Genomic DNA, 10,534 nt, shown 5'->3' on the forward strand with positions numbered 1-10,534 from the left:
GGCACCCGACAGTCCTGCAGGACGTGAGCGTGCCCCCCTGAGCAGAGGTCGGCTGCTAAACACCTCTCCCACCAAGAGGAAGGCAGCGGGTCTCAGCTACCGCGGAAGACTCGAGCACCAGAACCGTCAGAGGGACGGGGGAGCCGGCCTGAAGGGGTCCTGCAGGCCGCGTCTGAACAAACGGAGCAGCGAACAAGGAGCAGCAGAGGCCGCCCCCGAGCCCTCGCTGATGGCAGACGGACAGGCAGGAGCAGGAAGGCTCTGTACGGAATCCAGCTGGTCCACGCAGGAGAAACGAAGGCGCCAGAAAAACGCTAACCACCTCAGACAGGCCTGCTGCGTCACGCAGTCGTGGCCGACTCTGTGACCCCAGGGACCGCAGCCCACCAGGCTCCTCTGTTCATGGGGTCCTCCCAGCAAGAATACTGCAGTGCACTGCCATTTCCTTCTCAAGGGGATCCTCACGACCCAGGGATCAAACCTGAGTCTCTTACGTCTCCTGCAGTGGCGGAAGGATTCTTTACCACCAGTGCCACTGCCAGCCCAGCGGTCAGCTTGACGAGGGTTTACACAGGATTCTCAACAGGAGGAAGCCGCTGAGTGGGAGAGCGGGGGGACGCCAGGGACGCCTCAGTGGGCTCGCAGGGGACTTCCTGCTCTCGAGAGGACCCACGTCACTTCTGTGGTACTGCGCCAAAAATGCAAACCCAAATCCACTCAGGAAGAACCATAAACCCAGCATTTCACTCACAGCTGGCGAACTTCACACAGAGTAAGGGGAGAGCAAATGTGACAGCGCACTGCGAAAGCTGAGGCTTGGGAGGCGCTGCTGAGCCTCGGCAGAGGGCGGGACAGACGCTTACTGCTAGGGAAGGCGCTGCTGAGCCGCGGCAGAGGGCCGGACAGACGCCTACTGCTAGGAAGAAACCCGTGGACGGCCCTGGACAACGGCAGGTTCCGACAGACAGGGAGGAAGTGGAGGCGGTACCAGAACACAGCACCGCAGGCGAGGGGCGCTCTGCCTACAACACTGCCCAGGAAGCTCCAGCTGAGACGCCGAGCAAGACCAAGGTCACGCAGCTGGCGGACGACAGTGCCACAGCAGCCCAGAATCCAACCTGTCAACCAAGGGCTTCCATGGGTCAGAAAAGCTGATCTGATGGGAGTGGATGGGGTGACCTGAAGGGGACTTGTGGCAGAACAAACAGGCCAGGGTACACAGGCCGGCACGCCTGGGCAAGGCTGGAGCTGAGGAAGGGAGTGGTCCTGTTCCTCATTCTGAACTGATCTGATGTTATTTTCTACTAACGCACAAAAAGCAAAAATCAGAACACCCAGATCAAGAAACCCTAGATGTGCTAGAGATTATAAATATGGCCTCAATGGGACTTCCCTGGTGATCCCAATGAAGTGCGATGGTTAAGACTCTGCGATTCCACCTAGAGGGCACAGGTTCAATCCCTGGTTGGGGAACTAAGATCCCACAAGCCTGAGTGCAACCAAGAAGAAAATTAAAAACAAATAAACCTGGCCTCCTTTTCATCTAACACGTGGAAGGGGTAGGCCTTTCCAGACAAGACCCTGGCTCAGCCAAGGCCAGAGGGAGCGGTGCCAGCCTGCTCGTGGGAGGGCGCCAGGCACAGCCCCTTGCGTGCCCACCCGAAGGACTCGCTCCATCCACAGTGGAGCAGCCTTTCCGGACAGCAGGTCGCAGGAGCTGAGAGGAGAGCGGAACGCAGACAGCGAGGCAGTTAGGAAGCATGCCGTGAGGTGGTCTGCCCGCAAGGACCCCGTTTATTCGTTAGAACACCTCCTGTGACATACGTGTTACTGACACACACGTGTGCAGACAGGAACAGGAGCACCGGAGTGTGCCCCACAGGCGCTCCGTCATCAGCTGTGCTGGGTACAGAGGGATCCCACCAAGGCGATGTAAGACAGAGGGGGCGGGAGAGGGCAGACCCCAGCACCAACCGTCAGCCTCACTTAGTGACTCGTAACACTGGTTCATCCAAGACAAATAAGAGAGACTCCGGGTGGGGGGGACGAGCTAGGGACACTCTGTACGTCTCCATCAGCTTTTCTGTGCGCCTGAAACGACCTAACGTCACAAAAGGAGTGGGGTGGGGGGTATTAACTAGAGCTCTGGGGATCTGTGAATAAACAATGTGTAAAGGTACAGCCTCCAGCCTGACTCTCAGCCACTCAGAAACAAGAGCCCACTGAGTCGAGGGGGGAAATACAGAGCAGGGAGGGTGGCGGGGCCAGGGTGTTTACACGTGCTCCCAGCGGTTCGCGGAGAAGAGAAGGTGCACCGAGTGATCCTCCACCTCGCTTTTCTTCTCCAAGTAGGAGCTGAGCAGCTTGCCAATTTCAGTTGATCTTTCTAAAACAAGAGAGAAAAAACACAGAAAATGAGATCAGGCTCGTCATGGACATTAAGAACAGTTTGTGCAGAACTTCTGGCCCTGACCTGTCCAACTTTGAAGTTTATTTTACTGCAACTTTGGACAGGCTCACACCTTTACCCGAGGAAGCGCAGCAGTGTGCAGACACTGGGCTGAACAAAGCTTTAGGAGGAAGGAGCTCAGGTAGGAAGCAGCAATCAGAGGCAGAGCCAACCAAGGGGCACTGGTTCCAGGATCTGCCTTGACACCAAAAGGACCTTTAAGCGCTGCAGCTGGCTCTTAGTATCCGAGGTTTTCCCTCCCTGCAGTCCACCAACCCAGGACTGCAGAGTCCTGCGTGTTTATTGAAAAAAGGTGTCTGTGTGGACCTGAGCGGCTCATACCTACGTCATTCAAAGGGTCAACTGTGTAAGATTTGCAGACTGTCTCGCTTAAAGATTAAAACGATAAATATTCAAGGAAGCATTTTCCCTCCACTGCTGCCACCTCTGGTTTGTAAACCCTGAACTTCTCTTGAATACCTAAGTATTGATGATATTCTTACAAGCGTTTTCAAGACCACCGTTTTACATTAAAAATATGACACAAAACCACTCAGAAGGTAAACGCTCAAAGGCGGGCGGGCGGGCGGAGGAACCCCAAAACAAAACGGAGACTTGGGTTACAGAGCAGCACCAGGAACCTTCTGGGGGTGACAGTCATTACTCTATGAAGACGCCTTCTGGGCTGTACACGTGTTGAGACTAAACACAGGACCTGATTGCCTGCACGTCAGCGGCGTGTTAATGACCACAGACGCGTCCGGCTGAGGCTCAGGGGCCACAAGGGCCCGGCCCCTGCGCCCCGACCCGCGGACCTACGAGGGCGGGCCCGGCCCACGAGGCATTCGCTTCCCACCCTCGGGGCCTGGAAAGGCCCCGGGTCGCGTCCCCATCCCCGGCCCCCCGGAACCCCGCGCTCGCCCGGCCCGCCGCGCCCACCAGGGAAGCGCAGCAGCTCGGCGCGGTGCCCCTCGGCGCACAGTGCGTCCACCAGCTTGCGGCTCTGGGTGCTTTTCCCCGCGCGGTCCACGCCCTCCAGCACGATGAGCGCGCCGCGCCGGCCCGCCATCGCCGCGCCTTCCCGCCACCACTGCCCCGGACCGCCCGCACTGCGCATTGGCTGTGGTCGTTCGCGTCGCGCACGGGGATTGGCTCACGCGGGCCGGCGTGGCCGGATTGGCTGGGACTAGCACAGCGGAAGCGGGGCGACTGGTCTGGGAGTGCCTCTGTCGCACCGCCTCTTCCGGGCCAGAATGTCGGCGCGCAGTGTCCCGCGCAGGCCGCCGTCTTTGGCGCGGGCGTCCGCTCTTCCTGCGAAAGCACGGGGCTGCAGCCTTGGGGCCTGCCTGTTGCCCACTCCTCGACGGCGGGAATCTTGAGGGCGAGCGGCTCCGCTCGGCTCCCGGAAGCGCTCCGTCAGGGTGGCGGCTGTCGTCCTATGGGCGCGAACACTGCCTTCCCGTCTAGGGGTCCTGCCTTCCGGGCTTCGTGGCCTCTGACGGCTCGTCCCCAGGCACCCTCATGGGGGTTCCGACCTCCACCTAGGAGTTTGGTGCGGACAGCAGCGTCAGGCCCGTTAAGTGCTGGGAGCGGCGTTTCCCAGAACTTACTCGCACGCTCGAGTTGGCCGCGGAGAACTCCGGAGACGGCCAGAAATGTGGCCGTGGACTTTAGGGCTGCTCTCCAGGGAGTCCTCGGGAAGCGCCAGCTCCCCGGACGAGAGGCGGCCGAGGGGACTAGGGGCAGCCGCGGACCCCCGCGAGCTACAGACGGTCCACCTCAGTGTTGGGGCTGAGGTCGTGGCAACCCCCACCTCACTTGTACAAGCCCCTGATTTCGCTGTGACCCAAGACCTCTGAGGTAGCTTTCCGTTTTCCTGATGGGCCCTTGTTTGATGGGGTTGTGGATCCTGGAAGGGTGGTAGATTCCGTTATTCCCAATTATTGGCTTTCGTCCTTCATATTGAACTTGCAAAGTAACCAGAGCCGACTTTCAGGAAGAAAGTTGTTGTGCAGGTCACCACCTCCCTTTTCCAGTCCCCAGTCTGAGAACTGCAGTTGCACAATTACGGCTGCTTTTTCACCCTGGATTCTGGAATGAACACAGCCAACCTACACCAGTGCCGCGAACAGGGAGCACCAGCTAGAAATAAAGAATTTTGAGCCGAGTCCTCCGCGACTTTGGGGTCTTTTGTTACTGCGGTACAATCTACAAAAGGTCGCTGATACGCTAACAGCACAATATTGCCTTAGATTAACTTGTTTTGAAATTTACATCTTGCCTTCAAAAGGATGATGGGCTTAGACACCCTCCTGAGGTTGGACAGCCTTATACCACATCAGCAGGATGAACTCATCAGGCTGACAGGCAGGAACACCGGCAGTACCTCAGCTTGTGAGAGCTCAGCCTTCCTGGTCACCCATGGAAATGGGGGCGGGGCAGCCTGGCTGGTCTGCCCCTGCATGCTGGGGAGCCGTGGATGCCCTTTTAATAGCAGGAAATACTAGCAAACGTACAGTGAAATTTCTTACTTAGCTAAAAGAAGCAGCACTCAGCGGCTGAACACCACCAACAGCTGGAATGCCAGCTTCATGGGCCTAAATCATTGGGATGTCTAGTTATCTCACATAACACAGAGTCCAGAGTTAGGCAGCCAAGAACTCTTTCTGCTGCTAGTGATCTCGGATGCTGGGTCGGCAACTCACCAGTTCCCTTAGCTTATCCCTCAGCCACAGGGTGACTGCAGCACCTCCACGCATCCGGTCCTGACCTCGCACCCCTGACACAGGAGTAGGAGAGCCTAGGCATCTGTGTGTCCCGTTCCTCTGCCCTGCTTCACTGACAGTTAAGTCTCGTGGCAGATTTTTAGCACAGTCTCCCCTGAGCAGTGCGAGTCCACCAGGGAGGCCTGACAGGTGGGCAGAGCGCATCTGCTTTGTGCAGGAGATCCTGGCTAGGGTGCTGGGCCTGCACGTGCATGGAGGCGGGTGAAGGGAAGTTGGTGATTGCTGAAACTGGCCCATGGGCACATGGAGTCTGTTAGGTTCTCTCTGCTTTTGTGGGTTTGAGACTTTCCATTAAGTAGAGGCCAGTACTCTTGCCTGGAAAATTCCATGGACGGAGGAGCCTGGTAGGCTGCAGTCCATGGGGTCGCTAAGAGTGGGCCACAACTGAGCGACTTCACTTTCACTTTTCACTTTCATGCACTGGAGAAGGAAATGGCAACCCACTCCAGTGTTCTTGCCTGGAGAATCCCAGGGACGGGGGAGCCTGGTGGGCTGCCGTCTCTGGGGTCGCACAGAGTCGGACACGACTGAAGCGACTTAGCAGCAGCAGCAGCAGCAGAGGCCCTAGAGCCCTGACTGTGCCTGTTGCTTGGTGATGGGCCTTCCATCCCAGGAATCGCTCAGTCTTTACTGCTATCCATCAAAACCTCTCCCTGTCTCAGCTGGGTTGCAAGAACAAAATGCCACAAACTGGGTAGCTTAAACAGAACATTTTCCTCACAGTTCTGGAGGTCCAAGTTCAAGGTGCCAAGAGGGCTGATGTGTCCCTCTGGGTTGCATGCGGATGACCCTTCTCACTGAGTCCTCACACAGCCTGCCTGATGTCTCCCTCTGGGTTGCATGCGGATGACCATTCTCACTGAGTCCTCACACAGCCTGCCGCTGCACAAATGTGGACAGGTCTGGTTTCTCTTCCTCAATTATCGCTCAAACACAGTCGCACTGCGGGTTCAGGGATTCAGCCTGTGAATTCTGAGGGGGGTATTCAGTCTGCAGCACTCGCGTACTTGCAGAAGAACGAGATGCGCTGGGCACACCACTGCCCTGTGGGATGCCACCTCCCAGCCTTGCCCGCATGTAGACATGGCCTGGTGGCTAAGTTCCTGCCCGGGAGCCGTGAGCAGCCATGGTTGTCTCCTTCACACGGCAGACTGTGCCTCTGCCTCGCCCCCAGTCCTGTCTTCACGTTTCCAGCCTTCACTGGGGAGACAATGGCAAGGCCCTTTGGGGGCAGATGCCACGCTGGGAGGAGTCCAGGTCTCTGAGTGACCCCGTGGAACATGGCTGCCCGCCTCCTGGACTGTTCCAGAAGAAGTAAAGTTCCATCTTTTCTGTGCTACTGAGTTTGGGTGGGTTTCTCTGCTAGAGTAGCTTAGCCTTACCCTCAAGCACCGGCTCTCAGCTGGGGGACATTCTGACCATCACGACTTGGGGTGCAGGTCTGACAGTATCGAGTGTGAGAGGCCCAGGGTGCTGCTCGCCCTCGACAAGCACAGGAGAGCACCTCCGCCACCCCCCCGCCCCCAGCACAGGCCTACTGGGCTGAATGTCAGTAGTCCTAAGTGTGAAATCTGTTATCAAAGATTTATCCAGAGCACATAGAAATAAAAAGCAGGGATGAAAAATGCTGCCTGCCGTATCAGTCAACAAAGGATGTGGCAACTGTCAAGCCAGCAGCAGCTGCAGCTGCCCCTGAGAAGCAGGATCCTGGCCCCAGAGAATTAAGGCGCACACCAGAGGAGTGAGTCCAAGGAGCCCACGCTCGCATCTTCCCATACACAGAAAAGCGTTGAACCGACTCGCGATGTCTGGTTAATCAACATCGACTCGCGATGTCTGGTTAATCAACAGTGCTCTTTTCATGTTTTGACTACGCGGTTTTTGCTCAAAAACTCTCACATACCCTGGTCCCTTCCTCGCCTCCTCGAAGCAGTCTCTCAGTCCTCCACATGAAACTTAATTCTTAATGTTTAGGTTGCACAGTTTTTTTCTTCAGCTGACAATAGTGAGAGAGTCATCGCTCATCTTTGCAGTTTCTAAAATGGTCTTTGGGCTTCCCTGGTGGCTTAGTGGTAAAGAATCTGCCGCCAGTGCAGAAGATGTGGGTTTAAATTCCTGGGTCGGGAGAATCCCCTGGAGAACGAAATGGCAGCCCACTCCAGTATCCTTGCCTGGGAAATCTCACGGGCAGAGGAGCCTGGCGGGCTATAGTCCGTGGGGTCGCAAAGGAGTCGGACATGACTTAGCGACTAAACAACAAAATGGTCTGTGTGAGAGAATTCATCAAGTCTTCTTACGTGAATGAAAGAAGACAGATTGTTTGTGTCTTTGATATGTGAAGGCCACTACCCTTTGTTTCTCCACAGATGACGGTGAAGAACGTACCGTGAGAGAATAACTACAAACAGCCAACAAATTGTGAAAATCTGCTTAGCCACGCTTAAAATCAAAGAGACACAAACACCGAGGTTCTCCCCCCCGCCCCCCATATCATGTTAAGCAAAGATAATACAGCTGATGCAGTCTAGGGCTCACTGTACTAGACACATTCTCGGTTGAGTGTCAGTTTAACTGTCCCCTCGGCCAGTGCGTTTAGAAATAGCAGCACTTACAACATGCCCTCTGAGCCAGCAATACAATTTCTGAGCATTAACCTTAAAGAACTAATAAGACGATGTGCCGATTAATACAGCCACAACAGTGCTGCTCCTCCCTTGAGAGGTACGGGTCTACCGTCCCCTCCCCCGGAGTCTGGGTTGGCCCCAGGGACTCACTTGACCAACAGAATGTGGTGAGGTGTCGTCTTGGGATGACCCAGGTGAGGTCACAGAGTCGGGCAGCTTCCACCGGGGCCTCTCAGAACTCTGTAGAAGCTCTGGGCTGGAGAGGCCGCACTCTAGGTGCTCTGGTGCAGGTACCAGTTGAACGCCACCTTCTAGCCGCTCTGGAGATCTCTATCATATTGCACAGAACAAAACAATAACCCAACCGAGCCTTGCTGGGACGCCTGACTATAAAAGCTGTTAGCTCAAATAAAATGTTTCTTTTAGACGACTAAGTTTACAGGTTTATTATGTAGCAGTAGGTAACCAGGACAGATACAAACAACTGTATGAAAAATATTCACCAGAACACTTATGGTAATGAGAAACGGGAAACCATCAAAACAGTGTTCCTCTGTAAGGCGTCTGTTAAAGTAGGTATAGTGACCCAGTGAAACACGGCTAGTAACCAGGATGACATCAAACTGAGTAAGACGTGAGATGGCTGGATGGCATCGCCGACTCAGTGCACATGAGTCTGGGTGGACTCCGGGAGTTGGTGATGGACAGGGAGGCCTGGCGGGCTGTGGTTCATGGGGTCGCAAAGAGTCAGACACAACTGAGCGACTGAACTGAACTGTCCAGAATTTGCGAAGAATATTAAGTTAAAAATGTAAATGGTAGAAAACTGGATAGTATGACTCACCAGTTAAGAAGCCCAACAGCTCAATTTTAAAAACTGGGCAGAAAATCTGAACAGACGCCTCACCAGAGACATACAGGTGGCAATATGCACGTGAAAAGGTTCCCAACACCGCGTGTCATTGTTCAGTCGCTAAATCATGTCCAGCTCTTTGTGACCCCATGGACTGCAGCACACCAGGCTTTCCAGAATTGGAAATAAAAGGAGATACCGCTACACGTCTTTTTCACGGCCCAAAACCAAAACACTAATGACACAAAATGCTGGTGAAGATGTGCAGCCACAGGAACTCTCATCCATTGTTGGTAGAAATACAAAATGGTACAGCTCTTTGTGGAAGACCGTTTGGCAGTTTCTTACAAGGCTAAACATTACAGTCTGATCCAGCAATTACAGTTCTTGGTATTTATCCAAAGGAATTGAAGTGTGTGCACCCAAAAACCTGACCGTGGTTATAGGAGCTTTATTCCTAATTGACAGAACTTGGACGCAAGCAATATGTGAAGAATAAACTGTGGTACAGACAAGGAGATGATTTCTAGTGTTAAGAGATGAGCACGACTTCCCTCTTGGTCCAACGGTTGACGATCTGCCTTGCAATACAAGGGATCTGGGTTCAATCCCTGGTCAGGGAACTAATATTCCCACCTTCTGTGGAACAACAAAGTCTGCTTCCTGCAAGTACTGAGCCCAAGAGACACAACTAGAGTCTGTGCACCACAAGGAAAGATCCGCAATGAAGATTCCAAGTACTGCAATACGTGACGCAGTCAAATGAATATATATATATATATATTTTTTTTTTTTAATAAAAGAAGCTGTCCGGTCATGAAAAGGAATGGAGGAAACTTAAAATGCATGTTACTAGGTGAAAGAAGCCAATCTGAAAGGGCTACACGTTCTATGATTTCAACTATATGACATTCTGAGAACGGCAGAACTAGAGACAGTGAAAGGATTAGCGTTTGCCAGGGGTTCCCCAGTAGGGAGAACGGAGAAGCAGCTGATTTTTAGGGCAGAGCAACTGTTACATTTGACACTGTAATGGGTGCCACTTAACATAAATGCCCAACGCAGACTGAAGCTTAATGTAAACCACGGACTTCTTTTTGTTGCTGTTTAGTCGCTAAGTTGCGTCCGACTCCTTTGTGACCCTATGTAGTGTAGCCAGCCAGGCTCCTCTGTCCATGGGACGGACGTCCCATGGCAAGAATACTGGAGTGGGTTGCCATTTCCTTCTCCAGTGGATCTTCTCGACCCAGAGATCGAAGCGGGGTCTTCTGCATTTGCAGGTGGGTTCTTTACCAGAGCTAGCAGGGAAACCTTAATAATGTATCAATACTATTTAATCAACTGTAATAAATGTGCCCCAGCCATGGAAAATGTTCTTAAGGAAAACTGTGTATGCGTGGAAGGGGTGTATAAGAACTCTTGTATTTTCTTGTCAATTTTTCTGAGACCCAAAAACTGCTCTAAAAATAAACTCTATTAATAAAAACACTTATCTACTCGAAACAATAAAATAGGGGTGGTGTGCAACAGTGCACGGGAGCGTGCGTGTGAATTTTCACACCAAGCATTAAATGGAGCGGGGATCGTTGCACAAACATTGGTATCACTTGGATCGAAGGGTGAGCAAGACGATCGCAGGCCCGCGCCTCCGGGAGTGGGGAAGCTGTACATTTCCCTACAGCCTGACTTTGTATAATGCAGGTAAAGCTGGCAAAACAGTGAACGCGTTCCCCCTTTTACATGTCCGCCTGGGGTTTAGAACGCCGGCCCCCGCCAGGCGGCCCGGGGAATCGCAGGCTCCTGGCCCGCGGGCCCCGGAAGT

General features: G+C 53.8%; 1 protein-coding gene across 2 annotated transcripts in view; it reads right to left on the reverse strand.

Annotated features, from left to right (window-relative positions):
- The window catches only part of DTYMK (deoxythymidylate kinase (thymidylate kinase)), a 10,092-nt gene extending 6,548 nt beyond the window's left edge, over positions 1–3,544 (reverse strand). For both annotated transcript variants that reach the window (XM_010832888.1, XM_010832887.1), the window contains exons 1-2: positions 3,389–3,544; positions 2,278–2,386 (exon numbers count right to left, since the gene is read on the reverse strand). In XM_010832888.1, the coding sequence (XP_010831190.1) occupies positions 2,278–2,386; positions 3,389–3,518 (239 nt within the window). In that variant the 5' untranslated portion in view covers positions 3,519–3,544. The remainder of the gene's footprint in view (positions 1–2,277; positions 2,387–3,388) is intronic.
- Between the last annotated feature and the right edge of the window lie 6,990 nt (positions 3,545–10,534).

Source organism: Bison bison, unplaced genomic scaffold, assembly GCF_000754665.1.
Source record: "Bison bison bison isolate TAMUID 2011002044 unplaced genomic scaffold, Bison_UMD1.0 scf7180017862692, whole genome shotgun sequence".
NCBI lineage: Eukaryota > Metazoa > Chordata > Mammalia > Artiodactyla > Bovidae > Bison > Bison bison.